At 40.0% G+C, this 25,604-nt stretch overlaps 1 protein-coding gene across 6 annotated transcripts in view; it reads right to left on the bottom strand.

Moving 5' to 3' along the window:
- Positions 1-25,604, bottom strand: part of magi3a (membrane associated guanylate kinase, WW and PDZ domain containing 3a) — a 228,475-nt gene that overhangs the window by 58,334 nt on the left and 144,537 nt on the right. For all 6 annotated transcript variants that reach the window (XM_037541280.1, XM_037541279.1, XM_037541277.1 and 3 more), the window contains exons 4-5: positions 11,276-11,482; positions 4,009-4,177 (exon numbers count right to left, since the gene is read on the bottom strand). In XM_037541280.1, the coding sequence (XP_037397177.1) occupies positions 4,009-4,177; positions 11,276-11,482 (376 nt within the window). The remainder of the gene's footprint in view (positions 1-4,008; positions 4,178-11,275; positions 11,483-25,604) is intronic.

Here is a 25,604-nt window from a genome sequence, read left to right as displayed (position 1 = left end):
CACATTAATATGCTGTGGCCAAGCTTATTTGCCTAAAATTATTACGCAGCTTCTGTGCTCCTAAATATACATGGAATCTAACACAGTAATGACCACAACAGAGAAGACACTTTGAGAAACAATACCCGGAATAACCGCCTCAGCGGTCAAAGCTGGGATTTGCTATTATTCCTAAAGACACACTGGTGTGTTCCAGCCCTCCCCAGGCATATTAAAACACCCCTTCAAAGCTCATTTTAAAAGAGGCGGAACTTCAAACAACCCTCCACAGGGAATAAGCATCGGATTAAGGAGGGACGTCTTTGAAACGTCGACAGCGTGTGACAGGTGTGGAGCTTCCTCCGAGGCCCGTTGGGAAGGGATCTCATAGCTGACGTTTGTGCTCAGAGGGAATAAGAACGCAATGTCAACCTTCTTCAGTTTCTTTCTCCATTGCACAAAGTGCTCAGCTAGATGAAGCAGAAGTTAAGCATAGAATGTGATGCATAAAGATAAAGTTTGGGTAAAAGCTAAGTGCTAACCTAGCTGACCTTTGCTGTACGATGTTTGTAGGCCTACGTAGTCGAGATTATGTTGTAACTAATGCTACAGATGACCACTAACCTTGATAGGACAAGCTAACTGCATACCTAGCTGACATTATCTAGCTTCCGTAATGAGGATGTGCCAACAGATAACAAAGCTGGCAGCCCACTAGCTTTTTTCTCAGCATTTTCTGGGTGGCTCACTGGATTGTTAGAAAAAAATGCCACTTTCCACAACTAATTTTCTACTCCCAGTCCAATTTACCTACTTTTCCTTCATTTATTTAATTCATTATGCTCTGTAGATGAATTTAGTAAATCATTTTAACAGTAAAATCATTAAAAAGCCAGTTATATAGCTGGAACCAATTTTGCACAGTGTCAACAACATTTTCAACAAAATCATTTCATCTTAGGCTTAATCATTCATTCTTTTTCCTTAAATTGTTTTAAGTAAATTGGTTTAGTATATTTTCCAGAATAAAAGTCTATGTGTACTTAAAATCTGTTTGAGGAGATCAAAACTAGTTAGGCCTTTGATGACTACAATAATCTGGGTGGTCCGAGGGTGGAACAACAGTGGCATATAGTCAGCAGAGTGCCAACCTTATCAAGCCGAGGGACCAATGTATGCTTGCTATCTGGTCAGCTCTCCATTCAAGCTCTCTATGAAGGTTATCTGGTAGCCCTGGAAGGACAAGCTAACTGCTACCCTAGCTGACCTTTGTTGCCAATGTTTGCTTGGTTCTGTAGTGGGGATTCTGCTAATGTGACAAATGCTGCAGATAACAGGCGGAAACTCTGACTTTGACAAAGTAACTGCTAACTTAGCGTTTTCTAGGTGACATCTGGCTTCAATAGTACAGGTTTGTGGTAAAAGTTAAACTGCAGGTATTGGGCTTGATTGCTAACGTTTGTTTGAACAAGCTAGCCGCTAACCTGGCCACTTAGCCAGTGTTTGCCAGCTTCCAAGATAGGGGTTGTGCTAATGTTTAAGCTCCAAATACAGGACTGAACCAATTTTGGTTGGACTAAAAGCTGCATCTCAAACCCTAAACTACTAAACAGTATGTACACCACCATTAGCAGTGAAATCACTAGTACAGAATGTATACTGTAGTGTGTGGTGTGTGAGACACCTGTGTGGTGCCCAAGGAAACATTGGCTAGCTGCCAGAAGCTATATATGGCACTTAATGGTTAACTTTGATTAGACAAGCTAACTGCTACCCTAACTGGCAGCTAACTGCCAATGATTGCTGGCTTCTGTAATGGATTTTTTAATGTCAAAGCTACTGATATTGGGTTTAACCCCTAACACTGGTAGGGCAAGCTAACCACTAACCTGGTTGACATTTGCCAGCTGCTGTTTAGAGCTTCTGTAGAAGCTATGCTATCAGATTCTAGAGGTTTCTGAACCTTAGTATAAGAAGCAGACTGTTGAAATTGTGCTTTATTTTTAAAACTTTTGAGGTGTGTTATTTCAGCACTTTATTCAAATTTCCTTGGGCTTGTACTGATGATGTTATAAATGTTAAGAGATTTTGTTTAGCTGGTTTTTAAAGGCCCTGGAGCTTAATCAAAGTTTCTAACCTCAGGACAAGCACAACGTGGACTAATTAGAAGATGCCACAAGCCTGCTGTGCAGGCTTTAGATAGCAAATCTCTATTCTCACAGCAGGCTATAACTCACTTCCCATCACAAGCGCTGCCTGTTTTCTGTGTGTATGTTATATGGATTTTGAACAGGATACCACACCACACCAGCGACATGTCAAGTGAGAACCTGTCCATCCTGCCTCCATTCTCCTCTCTATGATTTGCATTAGCCTCGGGCATCATGTAAAACAAGTCTGAAACTCTGTCAACATCAGTCCCACTCAGCATAGCGCCACAGCCAGTGCCCTATTTAAAATGTGGATATTTATGGCTGCATCCACATTTAGCCCAGCAGGTAAGTGAACAAAGCTCACCTTTTTTGAGTGGAACACTTTCACAACGTCTGCTTCCTGCTGCAGCCCTGCAGAGTGCCGTGTGTTTATTTAGCCATTGCAAATCAGAAGGTAAAGCCAAGGAGCTGAGCATCGATGGCAAGATAAGCCAACAAAAGCTTAACTACCATGTTCCCACCCTGGCAGCAAACCACAGAGAATAGAGTTTCGCTGATACCGCTTGGTGGGAGCAGCATTGGGCCAATAACACACCATAATTGCTGTAGTCAGCAACAGAACGATCATTTTATTCCTCAAAGTGAGTTTTTATAGTATGTAAACAATGTAAAAGTGACTTCAGTTACTTTACAATATAAACAGATCTGAAAGAGCAGCTGCTGTTTGAAACGCCATGCTGCTAACCGCAATCTGTGCCACATCAAAACCTTTAAGGGCCCACATCCTACATTTTTCTTGTTTTTTATTTTCCTCACATTTCCTCAGCAAAAACTGATTTTTTTTTACGTGACTATTTCCCAAACTCTCCTTATCCCTTAAACAGGTTATTTTTGCTACTCTGCCTTGAAGACTGATTATATGTAAATAAATAAATAAATAAATAAAATAAAATAAAATAAAATAAAATAAAATAAAATAAAATAAAATAAAATAATAATAAATAAAAGAGAATACATAATCTCTGCTCTCGGAAGAAAACGTGGAATCTCTATTTTTGTGGTTTTTCAGTTTTTGCCATAATTTGAATTATATTGAATTATATATTAGTATGTAAATTTCATGATGAATGGACTAAAAGAAACAGCCCAAAATGACTTAGAAAAAAGTCCAGTTCCATTGACATTAAAATTAAAATGGTTTTTCCTTCTCCTGTAAATTTACCATTTATATATAAACATTGGACAGCAACAGTTATGTGTGTGTATATATACACATATGTGTGTGTGTGTGTGTGTGTGTGTGTTTGTGTGTATATTTCTTCCACCTTAGTATTATTATACAGACAGTGAAGAATACAATTTGTAACTTTTACAGTATTTACATACTACATCAAACTGTTTATGTAGGCCCTTTTAAAGGGAAGATACAGAGATTCTAATAAAACACTAGCTATTTGGTTTTGCCGTTAACTTGTTTATCTTATTACGGCCTCTAATATTTAATATCTACCTACAATGCCCTATAATATCTACCTTTTATTTTGTTATTTTGTTATTGTCCTTTAAGAGTTTTTACGCTATCACAGCATTTTGAAGATTAACTTAGATACAAGTGCCATGGCGCTAATGACTCCAGTTGATGTATGAACAGTTGGCAAATACTCTGCGTTTAAAGGTTAAAGGATGGTACAGACTCATTCCTTATACCAGCAGCACACATTTGTCTTCGCCACCTCTAAACCTCACTCTTCTTCTCCTTGCCAATTATCACATTTATAAAATAAAGCATTAACTCTATACAGCAACTTATAGCTCTCCTACCAGCATGGTCATTACTACTAACCCCCCCACTGTTGGTTGGTTTGAGACCACTCACTCTATGAAGTAGACCATGCCCGTCTCTGTGTAGGCCATCTCCCAGTTCTTGGGCAGGGGCTCCTGGCTCTCGTCCCGTGGCAGCGTGCCCCAGGCGCGGAAGTCCATGGCGCTGCCGGCCTGCGTGTAGCTGGGCACGGCCTTCCTCCACTCCAAGCCCTCCTTATGCTCTGCAGCACAGGGGGGAAAAGGAGAGAGAGAGGATGTCAAGGCAGGTGAGCATATGCAAGGTACACAAGTAAGTCTTACATGATCAGTACAGCTTCTCTCTAGAACAGTACGCTCTCAAATGAGGTCTACTGCTGACTAGTGGGAGAGAGAGAAAGAGAGAGAGAGGATTTGCATATCAGTGCTGACTTGAAGGGAGCGTCCCAGGCCGGGGCAGACAAGCCGGCCTACACTTCCGCCAAGCTGTGATCTGTAAATGTTTGCATGTGTCTGTAGAAGATACAGTGGGTTGCAAAAGTATTCAGCCCCCTTGAACTTTTCAAACTTTTGCCACATTTCAGGCTTCAAACATAAAGATATGAAATTGTAATTTTTTGTGAAGAATCAACAACAAGTGGGACACAATTGTGAAGTGGAACGAAATTTATTGGATATTTTAAACTTTTTTTAGAAATAAAAAACTGAAAAGTGGGGCGTGCAATATTATTCGGCCCCTTTACTTTCAGTGCAGCAAACTCACTCCAGAAGTTCAGTGAGGATCTCTGAATGATCCAATGTTGACCTAAATGACTGATGATGATAAATAGAATCCACCTGTGTGTAATCAAGTCTCCGTATAAATGCACCTGCTCTGTGATAGTCTCAGAGTTCTGTTTAAAGCGCAGAGAGCATCATGAAGACCAAGGAACACACCAGGCAGGTCCGAGATACTGTTGTGGAGAGGTTTAAAGCCGGATTTGGATAGAAAAAGATTTCCCAAGCTTTAAACATCTCAAGGAGCACTGTGCAAGCGATCATATTGAAATGGAAGGAGCATCAGACCACTGCAAATCTACCAAGACCCGGCCGTCCCTCTAAACTTTCAGCTCAAACAAGGAGAAGACTGATCATAGATGCAGCCAAGAGGCCCATGATCACTCTGGATGAACTGCAGAGATCTACAGCTGAGGTGGGAGACTTTGTCCATAGGACAACGATCAGTGGTACACTGCACAAATCTGGGCTTTATGGAAGAGTGGCAAGAAAAAGCCATTTCTCAAAGATATCCATAAAAAGTCTCATTTAATGTTTGCCACAAGCCACCTGGGAGACACACCAAACATGTGGAAGAAGGTGCTCTGGTCAGATGAAACCAAAATCGAACTTATGTTTGGCGTAAAAGCAATACAGCTCATCACCCTGAACACACCATCCCCACTGTCAAACATGGTGGTGGCAGCATCATGGTTTGGGCCTGCTTTTCTTCAGCAGGGACAGGGAAGATGGTTAATATTGATGGGAAGATGGATGGAGCCAAATACAGGACCATTCTGGAAGAAAACCTGTTGGAGTCTGCAAAAGACCTGAGACTGGGACGGAGATTTATCTTCCAACAAGACAATGATCCAAAACATAAAGCAACATCTACAATGGAATGGTTCACAAATAAACGTATCCAGGTGTTAGAATGGCCAAGTCAAAGTCCAGACCTGAATCCAATCGAGAATCTGTGGAAAGAGCTGAAAACTGCTGTTCACAAACGCTCTCCATCCAACTTCACTGAGCTCGAGCTGTTTTGCAAGGAAGAATGGGCAAAAATTTCAGTCTCTCGATGTGCAAGACTGACAGAGACGTACCCCAAGCCACTTGCAGCTGTAATCACAGCAAAAGGTGGCGCTACAAAGTATTAAAGCAAGGGGGCTGAATAATATTGCACGCCCCACTTTTCAGTTTTTTATTTCTAAAAAAAGTTTAAAATATCCAACAAATTTCGTTCCACTTCACGATTGTGTCCCACTTGTTGTTGACTCTTCACAAAAAATGTCAATTTCATATCTTTATGTTTGAAGCCTGAAATGTGGCAAAAGGTTGAAAAGTTCAAGGGGGCTGAATACTTTTGCAACCCACTGTATGACCCAATTATAATATCACATTTAGTGATGTAATGATTGTACGATTGTCTCATTTACTCAAAAAAAACTTTTTTTAGTTTAAAATTGAATTTCTTGATGAATCAGCAGTTATTTATTGCATGATAATGAATGCATAATTCTCCTACTGCTCTTTCATACAGTAAGAACCAAAAAGCCTAATGTATGCTCCCTGTGAGTCATACGCAAAAGATTTGGCGCCTCTGGTAAAATGACATGCTTTGTGATAATAAGATAACACAACCTCTACAGGGAACACACCTCTGCACATTTTAATGCACAACTACTCTTTATTGACTGAGTTTAACACATTGGGATGGAAAAAAAAAAAAACACAAAATGTGGCCTGTGCAAAAGTTAGAGCACATTTTATATTTACCCAACCAAACTCAAACTCACAAATCTGTTATATTACAGTCTGTTCCATGTAGAAGGTGCGCTAACTTATTTTCATTTATTATTTTCAAGAAAATCAACAAAACATGTCATTTGATTGGGGGTGTTAAAGCTTTTGCATCTGACTGTCACACATTTTAAGATTTATTTATTTTTTTGTATTTTTTAAAGAAGGCTTTCTAAAGCCTTTATCATTTTGGACTCTCTAAAAGGCTGTGCATTGTTTATTATTAGACGTGGCACTAATCTCATGCCAGATGCCAATAACAATAGAAAACTTGACTGGATATTGGAAGGAAAAAAGGAAGAATTGTAAAGAATTGTGTGGTTTGATGTTGTTAGCTGTGTATTTCTTAGTAGTAGTAGTAACTTTTAGTTTTGTGCAACCGCTGAGAAGCATCTTTTAATGGCAAGTTCACTTTTTCAAAACTCCCCATACCCCTCCCTGTAGAAACATGCAGCTTGGCACAATGGTTGCTTTAATACCCAAAAAGCTCTGTAGCTATGAAACCACTGACGAAACATCTCAAAGTAAATTCATTCCTTCAAAACATTGTGTTCTTACAGCAGGAATATACCACAACAAAATCATTTTAAAAACACTAACCACACTTGGCATTAAAGTAGATACACCTTTTACTGTAAATGTATGAAGTAGTAAAGAGTTATTGCTCCGTAGTTCTGTTTTGTTTTATAACGAGTTTGTTACTATTTAGCCGATCAGGTAAACACTGCAACACTGTAAAAAGTGGAAGAGGGCAGAAGCTGATTTGAAATTTTTGAGATTTGAATTGATGAAAAATATTGATTTTTGTTCATTTAAGGTAACATTTTGCTTTGTATTTACACCCAATATAAAGGCCAACTGGCATTTTCAGATTATGTCAATAACTGAAAAACAACAAAAACTGAGAGGTTTTGTCCTGACAACAGCGATTTTATATATATATATAAAATACACAAAGGCAAATGAATGTGCTTTGCATACATAAAAACAAAGACAGACGGAGGGACAGATAGATACTTTATTGATCCCGAAGGAAATTTAGCAAAAGCTCTGAACTCCTGGCAAGGCAGTTTAAGCATGGTCTCCCATCCACTCACTGACCTGGACCAGCCTTGCTTAGCTTCATAGGTCAGTCAAGCCTAAGGGCTCCCAGCCCCATAGAGCCACTGGTTACAAAAAGAACATAAAAAAACAACCCAAGACTGAAGTGCTGAAGCACATAAATAGATAGATAGATAGATAGATAGATAGATAGATAGATAGATAGATAGATAGATAGATAGATAGATAGATAGATAGATAGATATAGGCAATAAAAGATGACCAATCAATCCATGGGACATCAGTGCTAGCATTTAACCTCTAGGTGAGTTGATGAAAACTAAATAATTAAAAGGAAATTAAAGACAAGGGGTGCAACTGTTTTTAAAATTAGCTTATTAAATATGCTAAAAACAAAGTGCAATAAGAATGAAGTGCAGGGACAGGTCTTTTCTTCTCTAGAAGAACTGACTCACAGAGAAGTGTACTGTGGCGTGATTTATCACAGCTGTGATAATATCATATTGCCTGCCCCATATGTACGTATTTGTATACTACCATCTCTACGATTTGATCAGCCTGTCTTACCTGGCTTTCTCTCTGGAGCCGGCCTTGGAGCCAGTTCATCTTGATTTAAATGTGCCGCTTACACATGAGCAGATGGAATGGAAAAAAAAAAGCCTTGCATAAAAGGCCCACATTACATTCTGCTGACATTATGGGTTGTTTCAATGCCAGAACAGACACGTCAAAATGTGTGAAATAGCTTCTGCGGTTTACACTCATGAGGCACTCATCAGAACATCAGGAACATTAGCATGCACACACACAGGCCTCACCAGGGTGGAGTTACAGTGCTACTACATTCCTCAAAATACCCAGGTGAGCAGAATGGAATGAGAAAAAAAAAAGATGGGAAAATGGGAAAAAAAGAAAACAAATGATAAGAAATGGAAGTGTGGTGTGTGCCTGTTTTTCTTAGACATAACACATATAGGCCTATATATGTTGCTAACAGTGAAACAGCACTAAATCTGGCCAGGAAAAAAGTGAAGCTATAGAGTTTCATAAGCTTTAAAATTGACCACCTCCCTCACAGCCAAAGGATACAAAGACTGTGCAATGAACTGTGAACAAGTACACAAAGTACACAAACACACCTAAGAGGACAGTGGGAACTCCAAAGTAGGCTGTTTTAATCATGCAAAGAGCAGCTCCTTATCCATGCCCAGAGCAACTGAAGCCTCCTCTCTGTTTGCACATAACCATTTTTCAACCCCTCATCATCTTCTTCCAGTGTCTAAAAGCCAAGAGAATGAAGTCCAGTCCAAACAAACTAGTAGACAGCTGCGAATAATCCCGTCCAACTGAAAATGCTATCAGGACCTCTAACAGAGTCCAAGCCAGCCTGGAGCGCTCCAAATGTATAATTTCCATTCTATCCACTTCATCACTACGGCCCTAATGTGATGAATCACGAAGGTGAAGCCAGGAGAAACTGGAAAGCAGTTTAGTGATGGGCAATCCTCAAGGGTGTCAACTAGGTCCACTAAAGTTTTGACTTCTGCTGCTCTTCCTGAGCCCAAGGAGCTATATGATCAATCACCACCAACGCTGGCAATCGTGACACCAGACACATTTTCATAACAATATCCTGGGCATGAAGCTAATGCTATTTTAATGTCAGTATCATTACAGCAGTAATGAGAGATTCTGCCTGTAGGCTATCCATGTAACTGCCAGGTTTTCATTTTTCATGCAGTGCGTTTTTGCAAAGATTTCCACTCAGGAAGCGATCAGTGAATACTGGTCGAGGAGATACATTCACATGTTTTACTGAAGGAAAAAATATATAAAGGATTTCAGTATCATGTAAGTACCCATGAAGATCAAGAGTGCCAGATGATGCATTTCATAAAATGCAGCACCGTTACATTACCACACTACAAAACTACTAAAATTGGTACATTTTTTGAGAATGTAAATGTAGACTATAAGCTCTGTAGGGGCCGCTATCCATTCCACTGATCCGTCATCCTCTCTTCCATCCTCTCTTTGATCTAGGGGAAAATGACTGCATACCAGGATCTTGCTCTTTACAGCATGATACAGCAAAAATCTTAACAAGTTCTACCAGAAGCTTCCCTTTAGAACAAAACTTGGCAGGGTAAATCTCCAGCCTGGCAGCCAGAATCGTAGTGATTTCCCTTGGCCTGAGCCCAGAAAACATCACAGAGCACTTTGCCCTACTAAATAAGTTCCTTTTGATATTTCGCTCTGTGAATATTTACATCTTTAGATCAGTCTTATTTGCAGCTGACCTTTACGACTAGATAAGCTTGTGTGGTGTTTCTTTTCGAAGACGGGGGGGAGGAGAGATCCACACAGAGAGAAATGAAGTAGCAGCTCTTGAGCAAGAAGAGACTAAATGATTGGATATCTTGAGGCAAACTTTATCACTCCATTTAACACATATATTAAGGTGATATAAGATACAAGCTCATCCAGAGAAACCTATAAATAGGCTCTCATCTGTGATGCATCACCAAAAGGAACTGGGACCAAATGTCTTGATAAAGGGCAAAGCTATAATCAGCTAGTTCCTTGGCTCTGAGACAGACTGCTCGAGCTAGTGGCATCTTCACAAGCAGAAAGGTACAGTATTTTAGAAATATTCTGGCTTTCTGGAGACAACTGAAAATGATTTCCCCTGGTTTCAATAACTACAACTTGTCTAAGGGGCGGAGAGTCATATCTATTGAAATAAGTCCACTCTGGCTTTTCATTTGTTCAGGGGAAGCTAATCCCCAGCTTTTTGGCTAAGCTGGCTTTCCACTTGTTTAGGGATCTTCAGCCCACAGTTCTTTTTCTAAACCCTCTTAACACCTATACCAACACTCCTAACACCAACAGCAATGGGATTCATTTATTGGTATAGCTACTAGAGAAAACACTGCATCAAATTGTATTGCAGCATTGTATCAAGATTAGAACATTAGACTGGGACACTACAAATGGGACATTCTTGTTTCAAATCTTGTACGTTTATGTTAGGTGTTCTAATAAACTGAAAATTAACATATTAATTGGATATATTAATTGGTACAGCACAGTGGGTAACACCTCTGCCATCAACACTGTATGCTGGGGTTTCCCCACCTGGGCAAACACCCTGCACTATACCAGTAAGAGTCCTTGGGCAAGACTCCTAACACTACCTTTGCCTACCTGTGTAAAAGTGCATCTGCCAAATGTCATAAATGTAAATTAATGTAAGTCACACTTTGAGCCTCATTTTTGATATACATTGAAATATCGAGACACTGTATTACACAGAATAATGAATTTAGCAAAATTATCAGACCACTAACATCTACTGATTTTTCTGCCCTTTACCTACCAAAGGATGGGCAACACTATTGCTGACATGTGGGTCTTAAACAGCTAGTTATCTAGCTAAAGAGATGAACATGGATTATTTATTGATGAAAGCCCATGTGTCTGTTTTTCTAGCAGGTTCTACCTGCAAAAAGTCATTTTCAGCTCAAATGTTTATCAGTTAAACTTCCCCTTAAGTAAGTGTACATTTGCTCTTGTTGAGCTGTAGATTAGCCTACATAAGAATCACCTTTCCAATGAAATGTTTAATATTCCACCACATTGTCTGAGGCGCCTGGGCCATCAAACCAGAACCAGAGGGCCTTGACGTTTTACTTATTTTGAAAAGGAAAGTGATTAAATCTCACCTGCGAGTCCATTGACAAGTGCAGGCCGTTCCTCTTCTTCCTCCTCCTCAGGTGCCGCGCTGTCCTTCCTCTCCATTTTGCTGACTGAGGTGGTGCGTTTGCGCTGTACTTCGGTGTCAAACTCCTCGTCGAACAGCACCTGATCTACCAGGTCAGGTTGTACAGGGCTCGGTTCTGCTGGGGGTTTGGGTGTGCCATAATAATTACCTGTGGAGGAGAATATACTTATTTACTCAATTCGATCTAAGGACAATTTTGCACTGCACAAAGTACCAGCACATTTAGCAGCAGAACACTAGAACCATTAATCCAGTGCCAAAGGTTATAGCTGCCTGGTCAAGACGGCCACAAACAGGATCTAATGGTATTTGAGGGTGTTCTTGTCTGTCCTTGTTATCACTCAGCTGAAGCCAATGACAATTTAACAAATTCTTTACTCTTCCAGGTGAAGATAAAGACACCCAGCACTATTATGGAGTACCACGTTAGTAGAACTAGAATGTTTTGTTAAAGTGTTGATTGCTTTTATTCAGGGTATTATTACTAGTAAAGAGTTGATTAAAGTGACATAATCTAATGCTAAATGACCAAAAAGACAAGAAAATTGTCAATTATTATGATTATGTTATTACATTGTGCCCAGCTGTCTCTCAAACAGGTGGAAAATGAACTAGAAATTAAGTTTCATAAGTTTTGTTACTTCCCATTTGGGCCAGTTATTTTCTTTTTGCCACAGAAGAACTGCAAGCATCTAAAAGAGTGTTTTCTATGTTCAAAGCACTGGTTGCATGACTAATAATGTCGACTAGCTGACAAGTTATTAAAAAGTAGCAAAGCTGTTATGATCATTTACCATATAAGCATTCATTGTAGGCTTAAGCCCTATGGGAGCTGGATTAGTGGGGAGGTGCTGTAAAAGTGATTACTGATGAGGTACATACTTTTAATCAAAAACAAATCTGCAATGTTCATAGTTGTTAGAGAATGCTAGAATGCTACATAATAATTTCAGAGCAAATTACCTTAGAATGCTACATAATAATTTCAGAGCAAATTACCTTAGAATGCTACATAATAATTTCAGAGCAAATTACCTTGCAGAGCTCCTTCAATAACAGTAGTCCAGTTCAAATTGACATCACAACATCACAGTAACATAATAACCAAACTTGGCAAAAGGAACCTGCCTTCCTTTTTTCCTTTGTGAGCTTAAGATAAGGCTAACAGCTAAATGGAGCTTGATTTAACCCAATTCCTTAATGCTCAACTTCCTGACAACACTACTGAAATTCACAACACTTTTGGTGATGGCTGAATTACAAGGAGAAAGAAAAAGGGACCTCGTCATTTAGCTACACAATATGATGTCATTGGAAGTGTAGTGCCTGTCATATAATGCTGAGGTAAACGTCCATGCGGTGATGTTTCGATCTGGGCTATTTACAGTAATTTGGGGAAATTATATAGATCTCCTACGAATCAGCCAGTCAAACCATGCATGAAATACATTAATGGACCTCCTCGGTTAAAACTAATCCAGCTCAAAAAGGGCTTTTTTAAACTTGCAGTTGACAGGAAAAAAAGTTTTAAACATTTATGAAGTATTTCCATACTAAACTGGTGCCCCCAGTAAACTACATCTTTTTTTGTGAAAGTAAGTCCACATCCTCTACAGAGAACATAACTACTGTTAAAAAAAACATAAAATGTGACCCAAAGATTTGGTATGTCTTATTTTTTCCCCCAAAATGTTAAGAAAATAAATAGAAAGTGGACTAATGTAATTATTATTATTCACATAATGTGTAAGGATGTGTTATTTTCACTTAGAAAATCAACAATCTGAGGAACTTGACTGGGGGTGTTTGCACAATCCACTAATTTCTGACATAATAATTACTGCATCTTAAGGGTGCAGGGAAAATTGATTCTTAGATGCATTGTGATGCAGATGTGAACGATTCTGGATCAATTCACAAATGTCAAAAATCCATCTTCTAAATTTGAATTTATAACATAATGTTGAACTTGGAAGTGGGTAAGTGTAGCGCCCGGACAGTCTGTGGCGGCACATAACAAAAACACAGCTGGATGAGCGAGAAATCCGACCGGCTCTGCAATAAAGCCAGGTTAGATCAGGAGTCACAACCCAAATGTTAAGAAAAGCCATTTTATCCTTCCAACAAAAATCAGACCACCTTGTGTGTTAATGTCCTAGTATAGGCTAAATAATATGAACGAAAACACAGACTTGCTTTGCTCTGCTTTAAGCTTTACCTCAGCTATAGCCGCTTTCCTCCCATCTCCACCAGAAAACTTCTCCTCAGAAGTAGAGCATGATGTCTCTAAAATGTCTCTGATCGTTCGGCTGTTTCGAGGCTGAAGTCGCTTCTTATTCTCCAGCTTCTTGTTCAAATTTTTTCGTTCCACCTTAAATTCCAGCACCATTTAAGGTGGAACAGTAAAATTCGAAAGAGAAGTGACTTCTGCTTCACAACTATTTAGTGTTTGACAGTCTTTCGTTGCAGTTGTTAACATTAATGTTCTAGGAAACCAACTAAGGTGCTTATAAATGCAAGTAAGTCTCAAAATGTTTGTCTGACCCCTGACCCCTGACTCTCTACGAGACCAAATCCGGAGCTATAAAATCACTAAAGAAAACGGGCAGGGCGGCTGTACCATGCTGCGTGGACATCCATTATCACTGGATCTTGTCACCATAACAGCGCATTTTATCGCAGATGTGCGGCAGTAGCGTCTCATGAGCTCCAAACAAAAACAGTGAATGAGAGTCTTCCAGTTCATTTACCACATCACTTCCATTTGATTCATTAATAAAATATATTGGAAGTAAATTCATTCTAGATCATTACAAATGCTTTAAAAGTACCAAGTCATCACACAGTGAGAAAAATAAAAGATCTTCTATAGAAAAAAAGATGCATCGTAACTAATCGAATCGTGAGGTGCCTAAAGATTCCCACCCCCACTGCATCTGCCACCACCATGCTTCATTACTAAAACCAGGCACTATGCCTGGCTAGTTCACAGTTACCCACCGCACTAGTAAACATCTTAGTTGGCTGGAACCCTTAGATAAAAGACATCCTCATTCAAGTAAGATAAGATATGATAGATATGAGTCTAATCACTAATGTTTCACTAATGCCTCACTAACAGTTGAATCCCAACTGTAGCTGGCAAGCCAATTCACAGCACCATAAGCCTTCACTTTCTCTCTCCAGTACGACTAAAAAGTGTTGTTTAGTTCCCTGTGGCGTTCCCCCAGGCCATCGCTCCACACCTTTATAATTTTACCAGACTGATTCTCTGACAATGTGGGACTGTGCAGCACAATAACAGCTCATGTCCCAGGGAGGCACAGGGCTTTCTTCTAAATATTTGTGTCGTGTGTAGTGCGAATGCTGGGGGCAAGAACAGAACAAAAGCACATAGTGAGCTCCAGCACCACAGCCCATTCTTTTAGACCGCTTTCTGTTTTGACTTGCATTCTGCACAGTTAAAGTGGACGGCTTGAGAGAGCACAAACACAGATTTATTTGCCGTCTTTTGCATTCCTGACCCTCTCTTGCCCAGCGCACCGCTGTATTCTTTAAACGTCGTTCAAGCGTCTGGGGACGTGGACCACAAATTGCTGAGAAACGTTATCGCATTGAACAGAACACAGCCTGTTTTAGAGCCTGGAAGAACAGAAAAAAAAGGCAAGGCCAAACCGTGACGGGAGTTTTCCCCCACAAAATAAATAAAACATGCAGCACAGCTATGCTTCAGATGACACGAGAATATTTCACGAGTCTTGCCTCTGGTAAGCATGGTCTCAGAGACCTCCATCGCGCATTCAAAAGTTAATTACGCTGCATTATTTACACTCTCATTTGGCAACGTTACGCCATTCCTCTAGTCTGGGTGTTAGACCCAAACACCGGCACTGTTTTTAGTAAACTGCCAGAGCAGAATTGGCTTTAATATATTCCTAATTGAAACTCCTCATTTGAATTAATCACACTCTTTATTGCGTTAGTAATTTACGTGGTGCCTGGCTTGTAATAATAAGAGAAGATGTCAAAAGGGGATTTGTCTGTTCAGACCTATTAATTACCCTCTCCACTCTACCTCGTGCGGGAGTGGGCAGGAGGGAGGAAGGCCCGTGATTAAACGATCCATTTGCAGTAGTGTATTAGCTCGGAGTAACGCACCTCAGGCTTGCATGTATTTTCCTGCTCACATAGCTCCCAGCTTCTGGAGACTGCTGGAACTACAGGCAAGCGCCAACAGTACCACCACTCTCAATGCCAGATTATGGCTACATGCCCAAGAGGGGAGGATTCTGTTTTTAGGACAACCGTAAACAGAAATCCATTTACTTTTGATGGTACATTAGAATAAGAAAAAATCCGGAGGGTGTGCGCACAGCAGCTTGCCGAACATCTCCCGAAAGGAATATTCTGGGGAAAAAAATCATATTTACACAAGTCTCTCACTATAACAAATGGAGTAAGGCTGCAAATGCAATGGAAATGTGTCCATCAGGCTCTGTTCACTGCAAGAGAGACCAGTGAAAGGGTTTGAAATTGGGCAACAGTGGAGTCCAAAAGTCAGGGGCCTTTTTTTTAAATCCTAAAAAAACACAGGATGTTTTAGAATTTTTAAAAAATGAAAACAAATCAAATTGTGACAATTAAAATAAAGAAGGAAATCTTCAAAATTCTGCTCTATTTCTAGGTCAAACTGAAGCAAATTTGTGAAATTGACCATGTTAAGGCCTTTGTATAAAAAGGTCAGATTTCTTTCAGATGTCTTGTTCCATCCTCTGAAGCTCAAGTTCAGACATCTCCCAGACAGATTTGATCTACTCATCAGAGGCTTTTGCACAGACTTGTGGAGTTCAAGTCAGCTCAAGTGCACACGGTCAAGAAATTCTGAAATTCATACAAATGTTCAAAATTTGTACTTTTCACTTCAATTATGTGAGAAAAGTTGTGCTGAGAATATCGTTTGTAATGAAAAACTTTATTACGCTAGAAAGGAATGCAAAATAGAAGCATTTTTACCAACAGTCTCAGTCTTGAATTCCACTGAATCTTTAGTTATCAACAAATTCAAGTGAATACTTTTTAGATCATTTTATTGGCCCAGAAATTGTAAGAAATCTTGAATGCCTCTTTGAGCAAGTCATATTATAAACTTGCCATAGCTGCCATATCATTACATACCATCTCTACGACAATGCTAAGTTCGCTAGTGCTTCTATGAGAATTTGTAGTGCCATATTCTTTATTTATGTACGTTGCAGTTTTACATGGAAACCCATTAGCTGGTTATCCTCACCAGGTGCACACAAGAAAGAGCCCCCTCTTGCTAAGAATCTTCAGCCTGCTAAGCACAGCTTGTGTGATCTATGGATAATTCATTTATCATCCTAACTGCAAACTAGTTAAAGCTACAGTATGCATGTTTGGGGACTTGGAGACCTCTCTGGTGGAAATTCTATGAGCAGAAGAACATTTGTAATGTCGGTTCTCTAAGTGGATGAATCTGATGATTGTGAGCGCACTGAAAGAGCATTCAAAGAGAACGCAATCAAAACTTGCTGACTTAAAGACGTGTCTTCAGAGGATGTAAGTGAATAATCTACTGTTGTCGTCATATCTTGATATTTTGTATTTGAGACCTAAACGTCGAGCTGGATCTTTCTTCTTTTTTAAAATCTGCGCATGTGATGTTAACAGGTAAAGACATGTATCGTCTGAAAAACTCCCATGAAATGCGTCCCGACACCTGTGACTTTTAAATGATTATTTAACAGGGTGACTTGCAGCAGCTCATGCACTCCAGATTTTATTCTCCTGAGTAATTGTGACAATGCAGTTGATCTGCCATGATAAGACGTGTTTGGTGTCTGTTTACTTCTTCAGATTGGCAATAAGCTATGATGACAATGGAATAACAATGCAATCAACACCTAAACCACCACCCAGTAATGTTGAGTTACAAAACAGACTTGCCTATGTGTCCATTTTCACACCCTTATCTATACAAACAGTGACAGGCTTCAAGATATCAACTACTATTTGCTTCTCACTAGCTCCATGACACATGTATAAGAAAAATAAACAAGTTTATTTGAGATTACTTAAAAGCTCAACATGGTTTGTGGCGAGCATGTAATGATTTAGGCACACAGCTTGCAGAACTCATAAGCTAAGCAGCTACCAGTCACATTAGCTTTGTTAGCAAACTTTAGACACTAACCATATAGGTCAGAGGAGTACAGAGTCAAGTGAGGTCTATGGATGTGGTGGACCAGTGGAAGGCAGTAGCCTGGTGCTCCAGGCTGGATGCTCCTGATCAGCCCTGGCCGTCCTGCTGTTCTCTGTGTGTGAGAGCAGCGTGACCTGCAGGGAATCAGATTACATACACCACCAAGTGGGCAGCTCTCAGCAGTGTGAGCGTGTTGGTTTGTGTGGATCTGTTATTAGCGGGCATGTGGCTTACTGGCAGTAGCCTCCTTTGAACGCTGCCCATCACATTCACACATTCGCCCCTGGTGTCTGATAAACGGTCAGGCTTTAGGATGCTCACAGCCCCCTGCAGCTCCCTCCTCAGTAAGTAGCAGCACTTGATTTAGGAAGCCTTATTATTATGGAACACAATGCACTCATACAAATGTTCTGTAAAGATCTGGAAGGTCAACAGAATCTATCTACAAGAGCTATGCAATATATTGCTCACTGGGGAGTAATTAAATCAGGCACTGAAGCAGATCTCCAGGATCTGTGGTTCGTGTGAACTGAGCTCCAGGACTGTGTTTATGATGTTTATTGTTTGGTCCACTGGCTGTCATTAAACACATTCAAATGGCACAGTTGCACCTAGCTAACAAACTTGCTAATAAGATCAGCAAAAATAAGGTCAGTTCAACTGAGTTTTGGCCGTGATCGATATGGAGAGCCAGAGGACATGATAGACATAAGCTGGCTGCTCTCAAGAGGTAAGAAGATGCTGGTTTCACTGCAAGAGTCACTGTAAATGTATCTCCATCTAATTAGACATTAAATGAATGTTATTGTTCAGTTTCTTCACATTGGGCAATATTGTTTACTGTATATGTGTCTTCAGTAGAGATGCAAATTTTCTCTCTTTCAAAAAGTTCTTTTGACCGATAAGCGGCAGACATCAGGCATAAATTAACTGTTAACTGGCAAGCATAAAATTTATTAAAATGGATAGCTCCTGTTCTGAAATCTGATTGGTTGAGCTGAACCATGAGCTAATCCATGTACGCACACCTATAAGCAGACATATCAACTGAATTATGTATTAATGTATAGGGATTTTACAAAGCCATCCTTGTATGAACATTAAAAGGCACAACTGATATGTGGGACAAGACATAAGGGTGTATGTAAAGAATATGACACATACAAAACATATACTATGTATGAACCACGTTTTGTTTAAACGGAGGGGCTGACTCTATAACATGGTCATTACTATATGACTAAAAGCTAAACGACTGATGAATATACAGCAATGGGCTATTAGACGTTCAATATTTTAACATTCTATGGTTATATTTACCGTCCATTACTAGCCGCAGTACAAAGATAAATGCCATGACCAGCACCAACTTCGGCTCAATGTACCTCAGTAGCTCTTAAAGGCTGTGATCGTTCACCATGTCCTTTTCTATAATTCTGCACACCCATATGTGATTTTCAGACAGAATGTGGGGTCCTCCTCTTGAATTCCAATATATAATCCATAATCCTGCCACAGCATGGGTTCACTAATGCACTTGGCATAGGCTGTAAAGTATATTAAAATAACATTATGTAGCAAACAATTCTGCAATTTCATACTTTGTACAAATCATGCAGCTCTAACCAGGATACTGAACAACTTAATTCCCTCTCTAAATGCTCCTTTTTCACTGCTAGAGTCATAATCAGAGGCGATTTAATGCACTGTATTACTTGGTCTGAAGCCTAGTCACAGGGGCCAAGACTAATTCAGGACCTCGGACTAGCTTTCATTATTTCCCCTCTACTCACAAACACGCATACAATCAAATTTCTTCACACGGGTCATGCACATCCGTGACTGTTGACCAGCCAGATTTATTCAAAACATCAGCTCTGATGCCAAGTGCCAGCTGTACAGGATGCATTTAACTTGAAAGTTAGAACCAGGTCAGGTACTTGTAGCAAAGTGTTTGAGAGCAGAGCCCAAACAGAAAAAGACGTAGCCTTACAAGAAGTGACTTTTATTTAAATAAAAAACTCACAAAACGGCATTTTTTTAGTTCAGTATCTGGGGCAACAACTTCAGATAGCACACTGTTTGGCTCCCACAGCCAGAATGCCATTTTACCATTAGAGTGACTCCTGTCTTCTTCACTGAGTGATATTTTAAGAAATGGGACATTACTGAAGATATTTCAGTCAGGAGAAGGAAAAGAAAGGGAGAACAGTAAGGTGTGTTCATTTATTGTTCCATCAGAACAGATCTTCAGTGTTTTAATGAAGAAAAAAGGATCATTTGCTCCTTGTGTTTTAAGATAAAGATGACTAAATGATAGACTATAGCTTGTTGTAGGCCTCTCTCATTTTGGTGATGTCAGTAGTTTTACCAAGTAAACTCTACTGCCGGTGGTCAACCTCCGCAGTGTTGTAGGGTGACTAGGCTGGTTACATTAATTGAGATGAAGAAAACAAACTGGCTGCCTTTTCAGTGTAAATTTGAAACTTTGGTAACACTTTCTAATAAATTAATGATGAATGATCAATAAACTCTTAACGGATTATCAGTAACACATCAACAACATATCAGTGAAGTAGCACCATCTGAATACACTGAAGTAAATATCCTGTGGCTGTTCTGTTGATACATTAAGTACATTAAGTAGATGTATTGTTAATATGTTGCTTTCATTACGCTAAACCTAACCTTACGACCCTTACCCAAAAGCTAACCCTAATCCTGGCCCTAATCCTAAACCTAACTTTAACCTCAACTCAAAACCTAATCCTAACCCTCATAAGTTTTTGACATGTTACTGAAAGTCTGTGAGTCTCTGTTTCACCTAAAAGGACAACTCAAAATGAAGAGTTGCTGAAACTTCGTCTAAGGCTTTTTGTATGATTCTGAGTTTAAGTTAAAGCAGTAATGGAGAGAGGATGAATGGCAGTGCAAGACGTTGCTGACTGGCAGCAGCAGTGTGTGCACTTTGGAAATGATTTATAAAGGGTACTGGTTGAAATCTTGCCCCACGAAATGGGACAACCCTCAGAGAAAAAGGTTAAAAAGCATTGTTTTCAAAAATCTGAATATATATAGCAAAAACCTAAAATACTGCAACATGTAAATTTTCCCCTATATCTCTCAGCTCACCATCGTTTCCCGATAAGATAGAAAAAGTTAACTTATAGGGTTAGAAAAATGGACAAAAATGTGACAAATCCAGCTCAGATAACAGCCAAGCGAAACTCTTGCGAACAATCTTTCTTCCCGAGCAACTTCAAAGCCAGTTTTATTCCCCCTGTAACTTCTGAACCATTTTTCTGCCACAGCTTCTCAAACATACATCCATCCATCACGCCTTTGCCCCCTCCATCTCCGCTCGGAATGAAGATGTGAGGAAGCATAAGGCTTTACCTGGTCACGTCTTCATCATTATACCTGAACACGGCGCCATGGAGATGAGTGTCATCAGCCTGGTCGTGTCATTGGCCTCCCAGCCGCCTGTCAGACAGCAGCAACGGCGTGATGAATCGCTCATAAACACAACATTACTCATTAATGAGCAATTGGGCGGCAGCAAGGAGAAGAGAGGACCGGAGGAGAGGCGAAGGAAGTGGAGAGGGGGAGGTGCATCCACTGAGATTTGTAATGTCATTTGTCAGCAGGAATCAGATACATTCTACTATTCTCAACATCACTTCTAAGATCATCTTTTGGGTCAGGATACAATTTCACGCTTGGGTTTCTAATAGTCTGCCCCCTGTTAACAGAATTTGACCTGTGTTTACCATGCTTTAGTTGGAGTCCACCAAGGTCAGTGAGGTCTGCATGAAAGCAACACATTAAAGCCATGTTTTTTTAAATCCTGGCTGGAGTTCTGCTGCACATTTTTAGAGTTTCTCCTCCACTCAATGCTCCTAATGATCATTAACTAAATTAACTTAATCCTTTCTGATGAGAACTTGGGCTGTGTTCAAAAGAACATGCTGTGTACTACATACTGTATGTTACGCTCCATAGTATAGCATCCAATAGACAACAATAGCTGTGTACGACAGTACAGGGTAAGGGTACAACTAGAGCCAACTAGACACAACCTCACCTCAAAGTCAAGATCTCAAGACCCATTTTCCTTAGGCCTCTCATCACTGCTTAGCAACTGTTGTTAGTAACTTTGCTGCTCTGTAGCACCTTATGTGGGTATACTTTGGGCAAAAGATGTGCCTGTGTGACTGTGTGGCACCCGATACCATGACTGTGGATGATGTTGTTTTCTAAACATCTCCAAAGCCCAAAATAAACTGTGTGGTTTCCAAAGACACCTACATTTGCAAAAAGGTGAGTCATTTCATTACATTCATAGTTAGTAACATGAGCTAGAATTACTGTATAATAAGCAGTGTGACTCCACACAAGTGTTAAAAAACAATGTTGGGCAGATTGTTTAAGACCAACTTTGGTAGGTTACTGCTTTATCCACATCTTCTATACAGTAAGAAGACTTTACTGAGTAATAAGGAAACCCATCTTAAGACCGATAATTTGGACAAATTATTTTCTTTCATTTTGCAATAATTTATGTATAAATATAAGGCTGAACCTGGGGCTATTAAATTGTTTGAGGCTAATCAGGCAGTTACATCAGTACGTCCGCCTGAAACGGTCATGTTACATTATGGAATTCAGTGTATCACGGAGAAAGCTCAGGCTGCATATTGGAATATTTGGCCAGTGTATCTTTGACCACATGGTTAATGCTGTCTTCGTTCACACTCATTCTGTCTGCAATACGGCTGATGACTTGGTTGTGTCTGTGTGCAATTTAAGGGTTGATAACATGTTTATAGCTGAACTGAGCTTCACCTCAGATTTTACTTTACTTTAGACTTACATTAAATCACAGTGCAGCTGCGTTAGAATCTACTGTGCTTGGTTCTTTGAAATGGGGCTTCAATATGATTGCAAATATTGAAAATATGTCACCAATTCCAAGATTTGTGACTTGATGATCATTAACCAAGTTAACAATTTGAAATGAGAAAAGTTATAAAAAGAACTGTATAGAACTATATGGACGTTTCTGAGATGGTGCAGCCTTGATAAACTAAAACAAGCATCAAGTGGTAGATTTTTGGTCCTCTTTTTCAGCTTTTATTTTCTGGTAGAAAACTTCCAACGTGTGTGATGTATTGTGACTTTGCACACTATGTTTTCCAAAATATGACTTTACACATGACTGTATATGAACATGCTGACTAGCAGATAAAGGACTGGACCAAACATCAAGTGGCTTTATTTGCAATGACTGAAAAGCAGTTCTGTGCTGTTTGTCAGTTTATGCCTCTCCTTCAGCTGTCTGAATGAATGGGTTTATAATGTGAATGAACCATAAATCATTCTGACCATGAAGGAGAATTACAAGTAACCCCAGTACTCACAGAGAATCAGTGCATAAGTGGCACACACATGCCGTTTCCTCACTTGTACAAATAAAACCTGCTCTAAATGGTAAACTCTGTTCCCCAATGAATAAACATTCACTACAGCAGGGCTTGCATATCATTCCAGAGTCAAAGCACATTGTTGTTGTGCGCTGAGTCACACCTCACCCTTACCCTTACTGAGACAATCATATATAATAATTCCCAGTGAGAAATATAAATATAACCTTTTCTTTAAGGCTGAGAAGGGGTTTATAGAAAGAGGTTCACAGACGCCATAACATGGACACGTCTAAAATCTATTGCACTATGCATCTTGCAAATCTTCAGAGCTGTGTCAGGCAAACACTGACTGACTATCCCTCATCACATGGAGCAGAATAAAATCCAAACTCTTGCCCCACACCAGAACTAGCACAACATCAAATGGAGCAGTTTAAGGATATGCTGGCATTACAGATGCACAGTTATAAACACAATATATGTATATATGACACAACTTCAAAACAGTATTTATTCTTGTATATCAAAAGGAAAAATGCCGTTTTCACCCTTTCCTGTACACTCTGATTTTGACACTGCCTCGTAGTGTGCGCACAGTACGTGCAGACACCTATGTGCATGTGTGCGCATGAGAGCCACAAATATTTGCAAATTCACAGACTAAGAGGGCTACTACTGAACTCAAGTCTGACTGTGCCCAACAAAATATCACATTTTGGCCTGATTTTTCACATAAAATATCTGGCTCAGCTCTTTTTCTTTTCCCAGATTTTTATCCAGTTCTTATCTAATCTTAGTCATTGCCAATTCCACCCATTAGCTAGGTCTCCTCCATCACACAATACTATCAAGCTGGGAGAGTAAAGCCTAGAACGAGCTTCCTGCAAGACATGTGAGGTGCTACATCTGCTGCTTATGCAATGTCATTGGTCAGCTCAACACGCTTGGAGGAGAAGGCTAACTGGAGAGAGAAGGAGGAGGAGAAGACACTTGGACGCTTGGAGGAGAAGACACCTGCACTGGCTAGCGTTCTGGGCCATCTGCCCATCCTGAGTGAGCTAAACCAATTATGTTCTGCAGGATCCCCAGCCATGGATGGCTATAGCATTTGTAGATAACACTATGTCCTTCAGTTTGTCTTCTATTGAGTGATTTTTATGAAGTAGATAGAAGGAATATGGCTAAGTAAATGTCTTGCATTTCCTCTCTCTAGAGTACAACAATGTGTACAAGCGTAAACTGAACTCTAAAACTCTAACAGAGTTCGGGACATCTTTATTGTAGGAACATTATGACCTCGTAGTTACATCAGATAAAAAAGCAAACGGGTCACATAAATTGTGGAGCTCGGATAGAATTCTGAGTTACAGCAGGAGGACTAGTACGTCAAGTCTTCAGAGATGCATTTACCATGGAAGCCGCTGTTCTGCGCAGCCAATGTCAGAGCCTGTTAAGTCAGTGTCAGCTGCCCCAAAAGCATGGCTTATTAATTTTCTTTATATGATCAACTCAAGCGCCCTGTAACAAAGCAAAGCACTGTAAAACCGTGTCTGTGGTAATCTGTCTCTGGAAGTGCATGTGAGCAGATTTGGGCCGGATTTGGTTTTCAAATTTAGCTGTAGTCAGGTCTCAAATTCACAGGTACCAATTGGGTTCTTTAATTTCACAGAACATGGATGTAGACAGATAATTCAGCTTTTAAGCTTCTAATATTTTTCTCCATACAATGTCTAACATCTTCCTGCAGCCCCCTAGTGGCATCGCCATTTAAATTTAAATAATCGAATAAAATATTTTTCCCTGTAACCCTGTTAGCAGATTAGCTAGGACTGTGACTCTGCTGCTAGTGAGCAATGAGGGGCAAAGGGGGAGGGATGAGGACCCCCACCCCCATGCTGTGAAAATTATACACATCTCTCCTTACAAAGAGATCAAAGTTAGTGAAGAAAAAATTACATAGTTTAAATGCAGAACCTCCTCCATTACATCTTATGGCTAATGTGAAAAGGGGATGAAGATGTGAACAAAACATGATCAAAGCAGGGTCTGTTTTCTTCAGTATGGTCATAGAGTTTGAAAACTCAAACAAGCAACTAGCACAGCAAGCAAGTTACTCCTCATTACATCATGCTCCTAGCAATCAGAGCAACTGGGGCTGGATCTCCTGAAATAGACTAAGCCTTATCTCGGACTTAATTATGTTGTCAATATATGTTCACTGCAAACCAACCTCAACTACAGCTGTGAAGCTATGCTCTGACATCTCCGTGCACCGGAAGAAAGAAGGGTAGATCTGGACCTCAACAGGTCTAATAGAGTTTAATAGGGTCTAGTGGACCTGCAACAAGTTTAATGGGGTCTAGTGGAGGGTCATGGCTCACTGTGGCACTGGTCTGCTCCAAAAAGACTTGCTTGCTGCCCTCCACACCTCAAAACACTGAGAAATAGCCTGTGCACCGCTCCCTCAGCCAGAAGCTATTTGGAAGTGGGGCTTTGATCTAATATTTAGTGAGCACTGTTGCACTATGGAGCCCTATAGGACTTCGCAGCATATGACTCTACAACAGAAAGACTGCTGTGTCAAAAAGTATAGCGCTCCCTTCCAAAGGCACAGAGCCAAA

This window comes from Pygocentrus nattereri, chromosome 9, assembly GCF_015220715.1.
Source record: "Pygocentrus nattereri isolate fPygNat1 chromosome 9, fPygNat1.pri, whole genome shotgun sequence".
Lineage (NCBI taxonomy): Eukaryota > Metazoa > Chordata > Actinopteri > Characiformes > Serrasalmidae > Pygocentrus > Pygocentrus nattereri.
This window is presented reverse-complemented; position numbering and strand designations above follow the sequence as displayed.